Consider the following 16,939-nt stretch of genomic DNA (forward strand, 5'->3'; position numbering starts at 1 on the left):
AGCTCGATATTCCCATATCTTGGGAAGTCTTTGTTACGGCAATGAATTTGCCGAGCAAGAAATCTTGTGCCTGTAAAACAACTTTCTGCTTGATCGTGTTACTGATCAAACATTCTAAGCGCATGACCTTAGCTCAATTGAGTCTTCGGATTGGAAGGCTGCACTGCCTCCGGCGACTGGATTCGTGTTTGTCGAAAGTGTATAAATCTGCCGATATCGAAGAACGACTCTGCCGAACCAAAAGCAATACGTCTGCAGACGGCCATAGAACGTCTTGAGGGAAGGAGGTCGGATAACAGCGCAGTTCCTATGCAGTAATTCCACATAACCGAGGCCAATTTCGGTAATGGTGTAGGCTCTGTGTTGATATGTAGAGAAATGTCATCTGAAAAAAGTGCAGTCTACTCATCAAAGCAAGCTTTGGACGAACAAACAAGTTGGTGGTGTACAGGTCGAAAATCTTCCACTCACATGTCAAGCTGCCATAATAGGTTCTGGCTGAGACCGAATGGGGCTTTGCGGCTTGACGACCATTTGGGAAGCTGCTTTGAACAATTTGTGGCCAACTTGTATACAACTTCCACATCAGTACGACATAGAATAACAACACTCGTCGCTCATAACTGGTATTTTGGCAGGTAGTTTCTGATGAGAGATACGCGTGCCAGACGCGTTCTCGCAGTGGGGTTGGGCGTCGACATGGCGTTCAGTAGAAACCCGGCCAAGGCACAGTCATTCCTGACGCTCTTCTGCTGGCAGTATATATCAGAGGAGTATTGAGTTTGGTCACGCTGAAGAAGAGGCATAATGAAACGGCAAGTCGACTACAGGAAGTAGAGAAAGGCGTAAGAAGAGATCGGCCCGAGCAGCCCGGACATAACACGGCATGTCGACTGCCAAGCGCTGATTGGCCGAAAGCAAAAGGAGAAAGAAAGACGCAAGGCCTTGCTTGATTCATGAAATTGGCATGTGAATTTTTTTCTGTTGATTCGACAGCAAAATTCATAAACAGTTCTCATCTTGGACATATCACCTTGGGCTGGCAGTCGCGTTGAGAGAGTGTACTCGGAGACTTTCCGAACTTTTCAACCGGCAAGATCTTTTTTTCCCCGCCAATTGACCTGATATTTGGGGCAGACAGATAGTAATCTGATAGCCGTCGTCACCCGCAAGAAACATTGGTGATTTTTGAATATGGCTGGTGAGAAAAAGAAGCAACAGCCTTTCTGGCTTGGGTAAGAGAATTTGCAGAATATGGGGATGACAAGACTGGTGCTGAGACAGTAGCAGTGGAGCGGCCGCTTCCATGGCAGCAACATGCAGTAAGTCAGACGTAAGTCGAGATACCATGGCCTTGTATTGATGAGTTCGCAGCACATCCTTTGGATCAAACGAAATAGTGAGAATTCCCAAGCCGCAACTCTGGACTGCAACTGACAATGATAGCCGCATGCAAGTCATGCACCAACCCAAGAACATTCTTAGAACATTAGTATCATTTGCCAGCCGTGATGGTATTCCTTCTCTCTGGACTGGTTTGACTGGATCTTGGCTCAGACAATGTTCCTACTCGACTGCTCGTTTTGGACTGTACAACTACTTTGCAAAGGAAGTCAAACAAAGAACAGGAACCACGAAACTGACCGCTGGCTGGGAAGTCGTGTGCTCTGGTGTAGCTGGTGGAGCAGCAGGTCTTGTCGGCAACCCTACAGAAGTCGTGCTCGTCAGAATGTGCGCAGATGGTGCTAAGCCCGCTGCAGAGAGATACAACTACGGCAACTCCATCCGTGCGCTATATAGAATTGCAAAGGAGGAGGGCATGTCGACTTTCAGCAGAGGTTTGACACCGAACATTGTTCGCAGTGTTATCATGAGTGAGTTTTGTACGTTACAGTTCATCATTGCAAATCGCTAACACTATGCAGACATCTCCCAAATCGCTACGTGAGTCTAACAGATTAGACGTCTCCAGAAATTCAAGACTGACCAATTTTAGCTACTCGACCGCAAAGGACTACCTTCTCTCGAACCCCAGCCTTGGTCTGAAGGATGGCATCTTCCTCCACTTCCTCGCCTCATTACTTGCTGGAACCGTCGCGACCACTGCATGTGCACCTGCCGATGTACTCAAGAGTCGTGTACAGAGTGCTCCCACCATCAACGGTGTAAAGCCCAGCCTCAGCAAAATCTTCGCCGATTCGTACAAGAAGGAGGGCATCAGCTTCCTCATGAGAGGATGGTCACCAGCATGGCTCAGACTTGCGTAAGTATTTCTGTTACGGCTCAGAAAGGAAAGAGTGCCACTGACCTTTGACAGCCCTAACACCGTGTTGATGTTCGTCTTCATGGAACAACTCCAGCGCCTTGTAGGCGTCAGCTCTAACCAGCCAAAGCCGGTCCAAGAAAAGAAGGCTTCTGAAGCCATGAAGGCATAGGAAGCCGATACAGATATCTTCAGACATTGGTTCTGACCAATTTCCACTTGAAGCATGCGGCGGAGTAATTCGGTCTACGGCGTTTCAACTTGTTCTTCCTTTTGTTCTCATAGACGCACATACTAAAGATTTATTTGGTCGCAAGACAGGAAAACCAAACACACCTTTCTTGATTAGCACAAAACACATACAAAAACCCTTGATACATGCAGAGGTCTGAGAACACAAAAACAAACAAACACTGTGAATCATATGAACCATTTTCCAAAAATCGTTATTTAAACATGTAAGAACTCTTAAAGCTTGGCCTTCTCCGAAGCGACACGGTCCAACAGCAGCACATCCTTGAGCTTGAGACCATACTGTGCTGCCATCTCCTCACTGGTCTGCTTCTGTCGCGTTAATCTGTCCAACAAGAACTTGGCTCTCTTGTTCTCGTTTCTACCCAGCTGCAACAGATGCACCTCATCAGGACCATCTACGATCCTCATTGTTCTGCCTTGGGCATACATGCTCGCTAGAGGTGTGTCTTGGCATACACCAGCAGCACCATAAGCCTGAATAGCGCGATCGATGACTGTCAAGGCCATGTTAGGAATCAAGACCTTGGCCTCAGCGATCTCCTTGAGTGCAAACTTGGCATCCTTGGTGTCGATTGCGACAGCGGCGTTCAGGACTTGAAGACGGGCAGCATCGATCTCGACACGCGATCTGGCAATGCGATCGACCATTACACCGTGTTCGCTCAACATTTTACCGAATGTCTTCTTGTTGGGATCGTTGACACGAGCGACGAAAAGCTCGAGAGCTTTCTCGGCCTGGGAGGGAGCTTTGTCAGTGGCAGGCACATGGAAACAGCAATACAGTACTTACAGCGCCAATACTTCTCATGGCGTGGTGAATGCGACCAGGGCCCAGACGTCCCTGAATAACCTCGAAACCACGGCCCTCGCCCAGGACGATGTTTTCCACAGGCACGCGGACGTTCTTGAAGAAGATATGACCGTGACCGTGAGGGGCATCATCGTAGCCAAAGACACCGAGCATGCGGTGAATGGTGACGCCGGGGGTATCGGCGGGAACGAGAACGACGCTCTGTTGCTTGTAGGGGTTGGGGTTGTTCTTGTCCGTCTTGCCCATGGTAATGTAGATCTTGCAGCGAGGGTCACCAGCACCCGAGGACCACCATTTCTGTGGAAAGAGGGTTAGCAAGTGGTGCAGACAGAGGAGCGGGACAACATACAGAACCATTGAGGACGTATTCATTGCCCTCGCGGCGAATGTCGAGAGTGATGTTGGTAGCATCACTTGAGGCAACATCGGGCTCTGTCATCAGGAAGGCAGAACGAATCTCGCCTTCCAGCAGAGGCTTGAGCCACTTGTCCTTTTGAGCCTGTGTGCCGTACTTGGCGAGCACCTCCATGTTTCCAGTGTCGGGGGCAGCGCAGTTGGTTGCCTCGGAGGCGATGACACTCTTGCCCAGGTACTCGGCCATGAGACCGTACTCCAGGTTGCTGAAGCCAGCGCCCTCCTTGAAGTGGTTCTTTGGAAGGAACATGTTCCATAGTCCTAGCTCTCGTGCACGCTTCTTAAGGGCTTCGATGATGGGTGGGTGGGCGCTGAAGCGCTCGGCTGTCGAAGTGCCAATCATTTGGTTGAATACGGCATCGGCGGGAATACATTCTTCTTCGACGAACTTCTCGACCTGTTGGATAGTGCTGTCAGTGACCAGAGCTTTGCGTCTAGAGCCGACGAGCTTACAATGTCGAGGTATTTTAGTGCCTTCTCGCTGACAAAGGGTTTAGCGATCTGGGGGATCTTTTGAGACGCCCTCAGCTGGCCATCGGCGCTGACCATGAGCTTCTCCGAGAACTCGTTCTTCTGTTGCTTGGACATTCTGATATGCGGTATAATACAGGAGTGGTATTGGACAGATGCCGCCTGTCTTGTAAATCCATCTAGTCCATCTTTCGCCCGAGGTGGCCTCCAAACATTGCGGAGATCCCACTGCCATTTTGCGGGGGAGCCGAGGTATCTTGCACAACCACCTGATGACCGATCCTACTCGGCCAACGAGTCTACCTTGTATGCAGACGACTGCATATACATATTAGTAGACCTGATTCCCTCCCTCCATCTTACGGAGAAGGGGTCCTCGGCCTGGTTGAGAATCCGCCTAGTACTGAACACTCACTGATCAATACATCAGCATACCACGACCGCTCGACCTCGGTCCAACATCCGAAGCATGATTGTCGGCAAAGCTGATTTGGCTTCAAAGATATCCCCCGGATATGGCGGGGAATGTTTCCGTCTTAGCACAAGGTAAACATAGGCATCTTGAGGTCGTGTTACAGTCACCTCTCTCCACTTGCTGAAGTCCAGCTGGTTGGATGCAAACAAAACACATCACGAGATCCGAGGTCAAGCCGAAGCTCGTCCATGACACCAGCTATCACCAGATGTTTTGCTCCTGCATGAGAAGTTCTGCGGCACGATGATTCGTCGCAATGCTATCCCAACCGCTCGCTTTTTTGTTTCTGCCCTATGGTCTCCGATCAGCACCAATCCTTCGTGTCGATTCTGACTGTTTGTGCCCCATCACGAACTCTCGGCCCTTCCAGCACATAGGAGAACGCCTGTTTGAGTCGTCAATGTTTCCGGTATCCCCCTGTTCGGTAGCACCTCAGAAAATGTCTCATCACGAACAGCTTCCTCCTTGCTGGGACATCACCTCATCCGACGATAAGGTATGAAGCATTCCATGTTCTGGAAACAGGTAGGAAACATTGCCGTACTATCCTTTGTTCTTATATATGCACATGAGTTTTCCATCTCTAGTCCCTTGTGTTCTATTACAGTGCAAACGCGATTCTACATATCAGTTGTTGATCTAGACCAACACACTCATACACCATCATGACTTCTACATTGTCATGCCCCATGCCACAATCATATTCTCTCATGGGCCTTCCACGCGAGCTTCGCGACATGGTCTATGCAAATGTCTTCTCTTTCACCAGCTCGACAAGCAAATCAACCACTCGACAACACAAACTAGATTGTAGCGCCGAGCTTCCAACCATCATTCACCTGAGCACCATCTCATTCGACTGGCTCAGCCTGATGCGAACGAACGGTCTAGTTGCAGATGAGATGCGGCAGATCTATCGCCTACCATCCTACCATACCACCACTGCCGATCAAACGTGGTCTGCACAACTGATACTCAACAACGACGAATACACACTTGCATGGACATCATTACCGTGCCCATCCTCCTGCGTACGACACCTTTTGATCGACTTCAAGATCAACCTCACGCTTTCAATGTTCGGCCACTGGGACAACGACAGTAAAAACAAACCAGGCAAAATCTTCAAAGCACTGTTAGAGCTGCTGAATCAAGTCGCTCGTCATGGTCCCAACATCACTGTCTCCGATACGTTGCGCCAACCAATCATCTTCGAGACGATAAGCCTCAACATCTCGTTCGTCGATGAAGAGAAGCCATATTTCATGTCTTCTGGACCTGAAAGCGTTTACATACTGGCATACGGCAAGCGTCGCATCTACAGCCGTCTGATCGAGGATGTCATCACCGCGTGTGGAAACCACGTTTTAGAAGAGAAAGTCAGGCATATCAGCATCCAAGGACCGAAGAGTCTGGGATCACAAAAGACGGACATTACAATAGCGCACACTGAGAATCGGGACAAAGTCAGTGATCAGAAATAGGAAAAGATAATAGTGTCGGAACAATTGGTACAAGTGGCCGAGGTGTCTTTCGCTTGTTGGCTGTGGAGAGTTAATAAGGCTTCGGTATTCGTAGAGCAATATACATAGAAATTATAGAACAATTGTATAGATCACAATCATGACAGAATAGGCCTTTCTGCATGTCATTGCTCATGAGCTGTTTTGTTGTTGTTTGTATTGCTCCCCACAGCTTTCGAGACGAGTCCATAATGAAAACAGGAATTGTTAGTATCAAGCGTATTGAGCTGAAGGAGTCAAGACTCCCCATATACCAAAGGATATAATGCATGTAGCTATAAAAATGCACAATACTATTAGGAGACAGACTGGTGTCCACGGAGAGGCGACGTCTTTACAGCTCTCCTTGGTCATGCTCTGGTCCCTAGAAGCACTTTTGCATTTTTGTAGTATAGAGGAAGAGGCATATGAGTCGCGAGATTCTATCGAAGTAATAAAAGGCCAAGCCTCGAGCCGCTGCTAATTTTTGGCACACGAATAGGCTTTGTGAGCTCAAGTCGCATCAGTGTTAGCCTGTGATTCAAAATCAATATACTTTACTAAAATTTTCTCTGACATCACAATATGGTTGTATAGTGTAGCGGTGAGCACGTGGGATTTTGATGAGTAATCAAATATTTCCCGAGTCCGTAAGTTATTGATCTGTTCTCGCTACTGTACCATCAAATCATTGATTCTAACATACTCTAGTGGGTTCGAACCCCAGTACGACCTCAACCATCTGGCGAACGCCTCTCTTTTTGCACTTTTTCTCAACATGAGAGAGGAGCCGTCGGATGACTGTGACAATCATTTGCGTTCTGATCTCTTTTTGATTTTTAGACCACGGACGCATGCAGCAGCTGATCGTCTATCGTCTACCTCCGAACATGCAGTCGCATATATGTACCTGTATACAGGCCTGTCAGACTCGGAGGTTTGACCCGCTAGTAAAAAACCAACTACTTGTTGATGACAGAGCCTCCATGCTGTGTCATGTAAGCTGTGTAAGCAGACAAGAATGGGACATTGACGTCAACAAACTCACGACAAATCCAGCATGATCGCATACCTCTAGTCGGATCTTTATTTGCAATGCCTACAGCCCTGAGTGTGACACCACAGCCTTGTTGCCGCAACCGCTATGCTGGCTACCTTTAGGCCGGCGTGAGAGACTCCTGGTGATGACCGGGTCATATTGTAGCGGACTCCTTTGCCTGATGATGGTACAGTAGACTTCATGGCAAGCATATGTCGATCAGGGACAGCTCTGACATAAACACCCGATCCAATCATCATCTCGTTGCGAAGCGGCGATCTTTCTGACAGCCTCTGCCAGGATATGCCTTCCCGCTTACTTGTACTTCACGGAAACTTCGATATCCAATCAACCAATAATAGGTTTGTTCGCTGCGCCTTGTCAGACGCCGAATTATAAACCAGGACATTCTCCGTCGACGATGACTTCAACAGCGAAAGCTGAGTCGGATCACCACAGGCACACAGCAAGGTCTGATGGTACAACTAATGGTTAGATATAGGATACGTTGGAAGGTGTATCTCAATGAGCCGCGATGCCGCGATAGTGCCTCTTCTCAAATTCAGTAAGAGCCATGACGCTTTTGCTTACGTCTCGAGTCGTTCCTTCCATATATCTACTTCATACGTCTTGCTCTTCTTTCTTCTTAGATCAAATCATTGAACATTGATTCAACGAAGAACAGCCATCATGCGCACCTTCATTGCTGCAGCTCTCTATCCTCTTGTGGCCCTCTGCGCTGCCCAACCCTTCCACTCCACTTCGTCCAAACTCGCAAAGACCACTTTCGACAGTGCATCCTGCATTTCTGCTGCTGATGCTGTGCTTGTCGCCAACGGTTTTGGCCAGATCCTCTCCAACTTCAGCACCTCATTCGGCGACATCTTGATTGCAGACGGTTACACCGACCAATCTGACAGCGTATCAACGTTGATGCATTCGCCTAATGTCGTAGCCTCTGATGTGAGTCCTTCTTTCTTTGTGTGCTATCAAGATGACCCCCTTTCTTTCGTAAGATAAAGGCATTGCACAAGCTGCTGAAACGCAGGATTGGTTTCGAAAACCCATGTGCTTCACTACATAGCATACTAACCTACACTTCCAGTTGGGCAGCATCACCTTCAACTCGAAAGAATCTTATCTCGCCGGCGAACAAGCCCAACCAGGCGTCTCCTTCAAACTCCTCAACACCTGGTCCTCCTGCAACGCCGTAACCTTCCGTTACGTACTCTCCCCTCCCGGACTCAAAGTTCAAGGTGTTGCCGTTGCCGAAGTCGAACAGGCAAAGAAGAATGGTACTGGTGTTGGTGAGGGAAGCACAAAATGGCAGATCAAGACCTTTTATGGAGAGTTCAATTCTGCTGTTTGGTTGACTGATCTTAAGAGCCATATTACTGGGTGTGATGTCAGTAGTAATGTTACGAGCAACGGGACCGTGGCTTGATTGGATGAAAGATGGCAGTGGGTGAGGTTGTGCGATGCACTTCGAATCAGAAGTGTGCTGTAGAGCGTCGGGGTCATATAGATACAGGTATATAGAGAAGGTGCAAAAGATGTGGTTATTCTCGTGTTCCGAATAAGTCAGCAACTCAAGTTTTTAGATCGATTGGCACGATATGATGTTGGTCGGCAAAGGTCATACAACTCAGGCTTTAGCAAGAGACAAATCGATGCTCGGAAATTAGGGCAGTAGTGATTAAGATTATTATACAGATTCATTAAGCATCGTAAGTTGAGATTGCTTGAATTTTTGCTGCTCGTGGCAGACCTGACCTCTACCAACAGCGAGGAAAACTTGCTCAAGGTCGAGGTATTTCTAAGGCTTAGTGCTGGGTGGGATATCGAGAAGGTCGCCATCAACTAGACTATGGTCGCTAGCGGAGCGAGCTAGTCACTCCTCGAGGATGTCATAACCATGAACAGAGTACTTGAGCGTTCAACGAGCGAACAGTTGAACATTTGGCAGCAGCAGCGTCGCTGTGTTCACCGGATGGGACCCAGCAACGGCATCGGCATTTTGACGATAGTCGACATCGTAGCTACGAATATTGTAGCCGATGCAGCTCTCGAATCTGAGTATCATGTCCGCGCTAAGACAGGCTGTCATAGCATTGGTTCTTATGAACCTTGATCCTGGCAGGCAGGGTCGAGAGACTGCGGTTGCCTTCCAGGTCAAGAGAAGCATCACCACCTGACCATGGTGCTTGAAAGCTTTGTGTCCTTAGATTCTGTGAGTCTAAGAAGGATCAGGATGTGCTCAGCTCGAATTTGAGTATGCTCGAGGTCGTTCGTCCATAGCAGCATCCCATCGAAGACGGGCTTGTAATCGTGACAATACAGCCAGCTCATCTCCATCCAAGTCGAAGCTATCAGGGATGTAGAGATGATGTGGTGATATGACAACAGAGTCCGGGTCTACGTTCGAAGTCCTGGCCATCGCCTGGCCTGAGAGCACCTGTTGACTGTTGTTGGACGACACCTTCTCGAGGTCTTCAACCTTGGTTTCTTTCCGTAGATTCTCTGGTGTCCACCAGTATACTGGGTATGCTCGTTGGACGTTGTTGATGAGACATGCAAGCGTCAACATGATGCTCGAGCTCATGAGCACGAAAGGGACGAAGATCCAGCCCATGGCGATAATCTCGGCGTTGGTTGTAGCTAGAACGGCAGTTGCGCCTCCTGGGGGATGCACAGTGTTTGTCGTAGCCATGATGGCGGAGCAAACAGCACAAGCGACTGCACCTGCGACCCACTGAAGATTTTCCCAATCCGAGTTGAGGTGGAACAGTTTGTGCACGATGACTCCTGTCAAAGCCGAGAAGGTCTGCCCTAATATCGCATTTCTTGGCTGGGCAAGCGGTGTCCGGATAGCGTTATAATCTAAGATAGCCGAAGCGCCCTGAGCAGGTTGTCAGTTCTTGTGCGTGACCCTACAGAGCATTGCAGCATACCAAACTGGCAATCATGATTGGTGGATGCCATTTTCGAAGCCCAGGTGCATACTTGAAGAGGGCACCTATGATCAGAAGGCCTAGTAATGATCCTAGGAAAGACCAAAAAACAACAACCAAGCGGGCTGGTTCTTTGTACTCCTCCGACCGATACCCCAGGAATCTCGATATAGGCTTCGGTAGCCTCGATATGCGAGAATGAGGAATAAGGCGATTCAGGTGGGTGTCGATATCATAGTCGAGAGCAGTCAATATCCGTGGGTGCATTGGGGGCGACAGAAGCGGTGTAACTGAACACTGAGTGGTTGTCCCTCGCAAGAGCAGCTAGAGTAGATGAAGTACTTCTCAGGCTTAACGGGAATCCTTCGGGTTATAGCAAGGAGAGAGAGAAGATGGCTTGCGGGGTCTCGTGTCACCATTTCGAAACGGAAGACATGATGCAATATTAAACGACGACTGTTTGGCAGGACATTGCATCGCTCTTACCTGCTGGTTTTCCTAGGCCAACCTACCGTCATAATGAAGCTGTGCTTCCGCTCGCGAAAGAGAAGTTTTGTGCCATCTAATACTCCTTTCGCTGTTGTTTCTTTCTTCAAGATCATTCTTATTCTCTGCATCCTCCGGAGATGTAGGAGTATGAAGGAACGTCATCTCGTCATGTGGTGGATGGCGACTTGGCCGTTTTCGTCGAAGTCGAAGGCCAATTTGTTTCCTGTACGTAACAGCCGCTGTCCCGGCTGGAAGACACGGTGAGGGCCTGTACTGTCAACAGAGAACTTAGTCGTGCCAAATATGTTGATGGGCCTTCGAGGAGGTTCTAGAGTGAATGGAGAGAAGTTACAAGAGCGATAGGACTTATATATCAGGAGCAGAGGTTGTCTGAAGATAAGATAGGTCTGTGGATTGATAACAGATGCATTTTGAGCCTCTCGCTTGGCGAAATAAGCTTCTCCGCGGCAAAACCTGGTCAAACATTCAATCTGGGGAAGGCACAGCAACAAAGAGATGCGACTTCCATTCTATTTGACAGGAAGGTCGTACAATATCACATGCTCAAACTTGAGATCTATCTACTTCTGGCTTCTCTTCCAAGCAAACTCAATGTCTTCATCCCAGGAAAACGTGATGACAGTAAGCTACGTCTTACTGAATCTTGACTGCAGTGGAAAGCCTTGGTTACTAACTTAGAACTCCTGGAATGAACCATTCATCCAGATCACAACATCTGTGGAAGAAACAGAACGTAGTCATCGCTTGAGGATTTCGGCCAGCATATTCATGGTATTGAATGTCAATAAAGCCATGTTTCAATTGCCTGGGAGGTTTGGAGGCTTCGATTTCACGAAGTGAAAAGCGACGTCAGGGTTACACCGTTGACGAAAGGTCACGGTAATTATCCAACCATCATAAGGAAGACCAGTGTATACACTCCAGACTGGAAAGCAATTATATGTGTTGCTAGCCTCTATAAAGTGTACCTGAACGAAGGGTGCTTGTAGCCAAGCATTGACTCATCTCCCTCTGACAATCTGTAGTCACGCTTGCCGGCAGCTCTCTTCTTGTTCTCCCAGCTGCAGTAAACCAACATACAGGAGGTAATGATCAAAGACAAACACAGCATACCAATGTTGATGGCATGTCCTGTAATATAGCGGGGACTGTCGGACGTATCAGTATCTAGATGCAGGAGAGAAGACCAGATTACTTACGCATCCTTCGATAGATAAGTGAATGTGGCAATGAAAGCAGCACAGTTCGCAATCATGATCTGAGCCCCAGTACCCGTCGCTCTCACATAATGGGGAGCTAGGTTATTGGCCAGCCATCCCATGACGAGAGGGCTGCAAGGGAAGATTCCTGCAGCGACTAGGAAGGTCCCGCCATATTGAATATTGTGATGGTTGTTGGAGATGAGCATGATGTATCCACCAATCGCTATGGTAAGGCCAGCCAGCATGAAGGGTCCTCGCATACGGTACTTGTCCGAAAGCCAGGTGACAAGAAGTACGCTAAGGAACGCTCCAACATTTGGTGGCACAGTGAGCAGCTGGGCGTGTACCGCCTTGTATCCTAAGCTCTTGATGATGGTCGGTAAGAATAACGAGTACGAGTAGATAGGTGTGATGATGGCGAAAAAGTTCAAAGAGAGGAGGACCGTGTTCCAGTTCAAGAAGGCCATGCGAACCCAATGCCAACCTATTGAGGTAAGCTTTTTGTTCGAGAGCCTTAGCAATAATCAGATACACTCACTGAAAGTCTCGTTTCTCACGTCGTCAGCAGCGTCAGAGCCATGCGAGTCTAGATGCATACGCAAAGCAGCGCCAGCCTTCTCTTCTTCAGTCAAGAACTTCGACTCGGCTGGCGTGTGTGGCAAGAAGAAAATGGTGAGAATACCGAAGAGTACAGTGATGCCTCCCTCTACGAAGAAGATAAATGGCCACCCTTTGTATCCGCTAGTATGAATCTTTGCAAGACCAGTAGCAAGCAGCCCACCTAAGGCGAAGGTATTATTAGCATGATCTCACGGTGATTTGCGGCAACAACATCACAGTCTCCTGCTGAGGGGATGCGCTTGATCTTCCCAAATGCTGTTCCGGACGGCGTTTCATCAAGAAACATCACGGAGCACTTTCAGATAGGCCGAGGCAAGACGCCAGCAACAGTTATGGTGCTTTTACCTTCAATTACTCACCGATAGCTCCCGACAAAGGGGCCGCGCAATAAAACAGACCGATTCTGAACATCAACTGATGTCGCTTGTAGAACATTGCTAGGTAGATGATCATGCCACCCTAATAACTGTCAGCCATTTCATGAGAAAGTCGATCAAAAACGCTCATACCAGTAAACCACCTTCCATCAGACCTAAGAAGAAGCGTGTAACAATCAGCCCAGTGTAACTCTTGACGAAACCCATACACATTCCGACCAGACCCCATCCAATAATAAGTCCTGGCAGGTAGTAGCCAGCCTGGAAGTATTTCAAGACGAGGTTGGAAGGGACATCGACCATGATGTAGGGTACGTAGAAGACAGCCAATGCAATGTTGAACGTGTCTCCATTGAGTTTGAGATCGGTAGCAAGGCCATCAATACGAGCGTTGCCAATGTTACTACGATCGATGAAAGCTAGAAGCCAAAGACCAAACAACCAGGGAACGACTGCAGAGTAAGGGTTAGTATATTGGCACGAATCGAAGGAGAGAGGAGTATATGCTTACCATGTGTGTCAAATCTACGCGTGATACGTCTGTCCAGCTCAGGATCGAGAGTTGGTCTGTCGTCCCAGGTGGTGTTGGTCTTCTCGAGGTCCTCAACATACTCGAGCTTGCTATCACCTAGATCGTTCTTCTCGATAGTGGCCATATCGAACGAATGGAGTTGAAAGACGCAAAAGAAGGCAGTCAAGGAGACAATGGAGCGAAGGACGGAATGATCCCAAGCATAAGAGACTGCGAACCCAGGATATTTAACTTATTCAGCCGCATCGTTAATCAATCGGCAGTTGCCCCCAGAGAGTACAATGGTACCAATCGACAGCGTGCAGTATCCCCATATTCACTTACCCCGCGCGCCCCCAGACTCGAGAAACGGTCAAGCCTCAAGATGTGGGGGTGTGTGTCGCCTTGTCTTCCTCGAAAGCCACCCCAATTGCTTGTTAAATTTAAGTTCCATCAGTGGGCTGAAGAGTTGGAAAGTGCACTTCCAGAAAACACCAACAGCACCTGTCCTGAATCAATCATTGTTTTGAATAGAGCAATCAAATCAGAATGTCAACGATATACAAACATCACCCGGGGAGAAGAGCGGTAGTTTTGAGGTCCGAATACGCGACAGATAGAGTGGACAGATGATCGGCATAATGGAAGTTGGAACCTTCTTCTTTGACGCGGGATCGGCGATATCTCGCGTGTCGGCCACGCATTTTGTACGTGTTGACTCGAGTTTAACCGTTCAGCAGAAGGAGTCGATCTGGATCTAGCCTTGGTCTGCTGGCGCCACAAGGAAGGTTCGCGGAGCTTGGAATGTCTTCAGGGTGAGAAACAGAATGACCGTAGAGTGTGGAACATATGAATAAATGGGATAGATGTACAAAGCGCTATGAAACTGGCAAAACCAACCAAGGATATTACAACATACAACCCAGCGCCAATGCTATGAAACAGCGAGCACTAACGACTGTCGATGGCGATGAAATCTGTATACAGGATGAGAGAAAAAGAAGGGATTCGAGACACAAAAGGATCATAACTTCATGCATCCAAGAGTGGAGGTGACCTAGCCAATAGCTACTCGTCGATACCCAAGACCGATCTGGGAATGAAATTGAATACCGTACCGACGATTGCAAGAATGGTCGAGATGACAATCAACACCCAGTTCATGATTCTCTCAGATCGAGGAATGGAGTCGCCAAAGATCTTGAGGTGGAAGGCGAGTGGGAGGATGATGCAGATGGTGAAGCAAGCGACGGAGCCCAGCAGACTCATGATGCGATCGAATTCAGGGACGAGGATACCCAAGACCACGAATACAACTGTACAGAGGATGCGAATTGTAGCCTTGAGGATGCCACGGTTGAGACCAGACATTCCGTGTAGCGAGGTAGAATTGCTGACCGCACGGGCATCCAACCCAAGGAGAATCTCCAACGTGCTGACGATGGGGCGTGCGTTCAAGGGAATTTTAGCCAAAGGAATCATGGCCACGCAGACGACAATGATTACTGACAACCATTGGGGGTAACCATCATCAGCAAGAATGTTGCTAGAGATTTCGTCCTTGACAGCATCGCCAAACATTAGAAGACCGACAACAGCCATGAAAAGATCAAGAGTAGCAGTGAAGGCGTATGTGATGTTCAGACCGCGGTTGTACTTATAAGGGTGTCTCATATCGCGATAGATGTTGGGGAACACACTGTGACCTCCCCAGGGCGACATGAGGAGACCAAGACTCAAAGGAAGTGTTGCCCAGTTCTCAGGGAAGAGATAGGTCTTTGCAGGCTCGCGGAGAGAACCAGGAGTGTGCGGCTTGACGAATCCATCAATAACAACGCAGAGGACAATACCGAAGCAAGAGACGATACCAAGGATACTGGTGAAACTCAGCAGCCTCAGAGGCAAGAAAGACAGGGGGATCAAGATAAAGCCGCAGACAATCTTCCACTCCAAGAGACCCCAACCAGGAATCAAAGCATTGAGACTGTCGGCGAAGAGAACCACAAGCGCAACGCAAGTAGCAATCAATTCCAGACTGAAAAGTAGACTTGTCGCGATGCGGGCCTTGGAACCAAACGAAACGTAGGCAAGATCGGCGAAAGTGATCAGAGAGTTGTCGACATCCAAGCATTTGGCCAGAAGCTTTGCAGTGTAGCGTGTAGAAGCGGCAGCGAAGGCGAAGAAAATCAAGCCGCATACCCAACCAGCATATTTCATAGCCAGCGGCAATGCAAGGAGACCAACACCGATCAAGACGTTCACCGAGTTGAAGATGGTCTGAGGCAGTGTGGACTGGCCAACCACAACATTCACAATCTTGCCGTCATCTTCCTCGACCTGCTTGACGAGCAGAGGCTCACGCTCCTTATCCGGGTCATTGACGCCAGATACCTGCTGCTTCTGGAAGAGTCGTCCAGCATGGCGCATCGACGACTCATTAACTCTAGATGATAGACTTCCATAGTTTGTCCCATAGCTGGCGCTGAAGGGGGTTGTCAATTGGGGCTCAACTTGGAAAATGCTGTCATCTGCCTCCTGGGCACGACCGCGAATGGTGCCTGCCTCAGATGGCTCTCCGGGATCCGAGATAGCATGATCAGACAGCTTGCGCCCATCTGCCAGTGCCTGTCTCAGCAAACCTCTCTGCTCTCCGAATGACGTTGCAATATCCTGCCTCTCATAGTCGTCTGGGGCTCTTTCGCTCTCTTCATCGGTCTCGGATACGCGGAATGACGGCCTGACGGGTGCGATTTCGTAGAAGCCAGCTGCACGCTGCCATGATCTTGCAAAATTGTCGATACTGTTGACACCGCCAGCCTGACGCAGAGTGTTGATCTTCATGGACATTGACGACCTAGGTATGCCGGGTCAGCAAGTCACGAGTGTATGGGATGAGAAAAGCGCACCTTCTATGCCGAAGTGCTTGGGTGTGGTGAGCATCTGGCGACCCGGCAGCATGCTCAGGGGCATCGTGGACGTCTGCACCCCATTGGATATGACTTTCCAAAGTCTCTGACGAGCCACGACGTCCACCTCTTTCGTACTCGGTCCAATTGGACGGTATGGGCGCTCTTTCGGCCGGCATACTCAAGCGCAGTTATGTTGTCAAGCAGGAACAAGGAAGGAGATCGCGTGCGCAAAGTCGCAAGGGTGAGATGGTCGGCCGCACGGTTGAAGGCGGTTGAGTGTCGAGGCACGGAAGATCAAGGAACAGAAGAGGCAAAAGTTGGCGAGGGTCGAGAAGAGCGCTACAAAGATAGATATAGGAGAGATATAGAAGAAGTTCTTATCTGTGGTCAAGAATGTCGAGACAGAATGGGCGCAAGCCTGATGTCAAGGTTTTGTACATGATGTGCCGTGCGGCTAGATACTGGTCTGTCCAGATCGGAGCGATCGAAAGATTTTACAGCGTTGTATTAGGTGCAGGAAAGTACGCCCTAGCGGTAGTTTGTGGCAGACACTGGACTCTCGCTGGATTGCGGTGAGAAAGGCCACTATGGAATGAGATTTGTTTACTAGACAATCACCGAGTGGACT

The 16,939-nt window shown here is 48.8% G+C and overlaps 7 protein-coding genes across 7 annotated transcripts; 3 read left to right on the forward strand and 4 right to left on the reverse strand.

Moving 5' to 3' along the window:
• Positions 1 to 1,194: 1,194 nt before the first annotated feature.
• Positions 1,195 to 2,435, forward strand: M437DRAFT_72219 (mitochondrial dicarboxylate transporter; the record flags this gene model as incomplete). Its single annotated transcript, XM_041025818.1, has 7 exons — positions 1,195 to 1,235; positions 1,291 to 1,322; positions 1,375 to 1,399; positions 1,447 to 1,874; positions 1,926 to 1,944; positions 1,997 to 2,263; positions 2,318 to 2,435. 7 exons carry the CDS (start codon positions 1,195 to 1,197, stop codon positions 2,433 to 2,435), a joined length of 930 nt encoding a protein of 309 aa, XP_040883694.1.
• Positions 2,436 to 2,731: 296 nt separating this feature from the next.
• On the reverse strand, positions 2,732 to 4,331 carry M437DRAFT_81153 (acyl-CoA dehydrogenase NM domain-like protein; the record flags this gene model as incomplete). Its single annotated transcript, XM_041027499.1, has 4 exons — positions 2,732 to 3,253; positions 3,309 to 3,626; positions 3,679 to 4,140; positions 4,197 to 4,331. The coding sequence occupies 4 exons, from the start codon at positions 4,329 to 4,331 to the stop codon at positions 2,732 to 2,734; spliced, it is 1,437 nt and encodes a 478-aa protein (XP_040883695.1).
• A 1,023-nt stretch (positions 4,332 to 5,354) lies between these two features.
• Positions 5,355 to 6,173, forward strand: M437DRAFT_39550 (uncharacterized protein; the record flags this gene model as incomplete). The annotated part of the gene is made up of 1 exon (XM_041020032.1): positions 5,355 to 6,173. The coding sequence occupies one exon, from the start codon at positions 5,355 to 5,357 to the stop codon at positions 6,171 to 6,173; it is 819 nt and encodes a 272-aa protein (XP_040883696.1).
• Positions 6,174 to 7,920: 1,747 nt separating this feature from the next.
• On the forward strand, positions 7,921 to 8,602 carry M437DRAFT_34093 (uncharacterized protein; the record flags this gene model as incomplete). Its single annotated transcript, XM_041019269.1, has 2 exons — positions 7,921 to 8,193; positions 8,336 to 8,602. Coding segments are annotated over 2 exons (540 nt in total), but the record flags the coding sequence as incomplete, so codon positions are not given.
• Positions 8,603 to 9,487: 885 nt separating this feature from the next.
• Positions 9,488 to 10,448, reverse strand: M437DRAFT_39379 (HPP family protein; the record flags this gene model as incomplete). The annotated part of the gene is made up of 2 exons (XM_041020002.1): positions 9,488 to 10,129; positions 10,182 to 10,448. 2 exons carry the CDS (start codon positions 10,446 to 10,448, stop codon positions 9,488 to 9,490), a joined length of 909 nt encoding a protein of 302 aa, XP_040883698.1.
• Positions 10,449 to 11,646: 1,198 nt separating this feature from the next.
• On the reverse strand, positions 11,647 to 13,547 carry M437DRAFT_39394 (MFS general substrate transporter; the record flags this gene model as incomplete). The annotated part of the gene is made up of 6 exons (XM_041020005.1): positions 11,647 to 11,839; positions 11,891 to 12,377; positions 12,432 to 12,674; positions 12,874 to 12,973; positions 13,024 to 13,343; positions 13,403 to 13,547. The coding sequence occupies 6 exons, from the start codon at positions 13,545 to 13,547 to the stop codon at positions 11,647 to 11,649; spliced, it is 1,488 nt and encodes a 495-aa protein (XP_040883699.1).
• Positions 13,548 to 14,470: 923 nt separating this feature from the next.
• On the reverse strand, positions 14,471 to 16,487 carry M437DRAFT_62858 (uncharacterized protein; the record flags this gene model as incomplete). Its single annotated transcript, XM_041024160.1, has 2 exons — positions 14,471 to 16,256; positions 16,309 to 16,487. 2 exons carry the CDS (start codon positions 16,485 to 16,487, stop codon positions 14,471 to 14,473), a joined length of 1,965 nt encoding a protein of 654 aa, XP_040883700.1.
• Positions 16,488 to 16,939: the final 452 nt, after the last annotated feature.

Source organism: Aureobasidium melanogenum, assembly GCF_000721775.1.
Source record: "Aureobasidium melanogenum CBS 110374 unplaced genomic scaffold scaffold_2, whole genome shotgun sequence".
NCBI lineage: Eukaryota > Fungi > Ascomycota > Dothideomycetes > Dothideales > Saccotheciaceae > Aureobasidium > Aureobasidium melanogenum.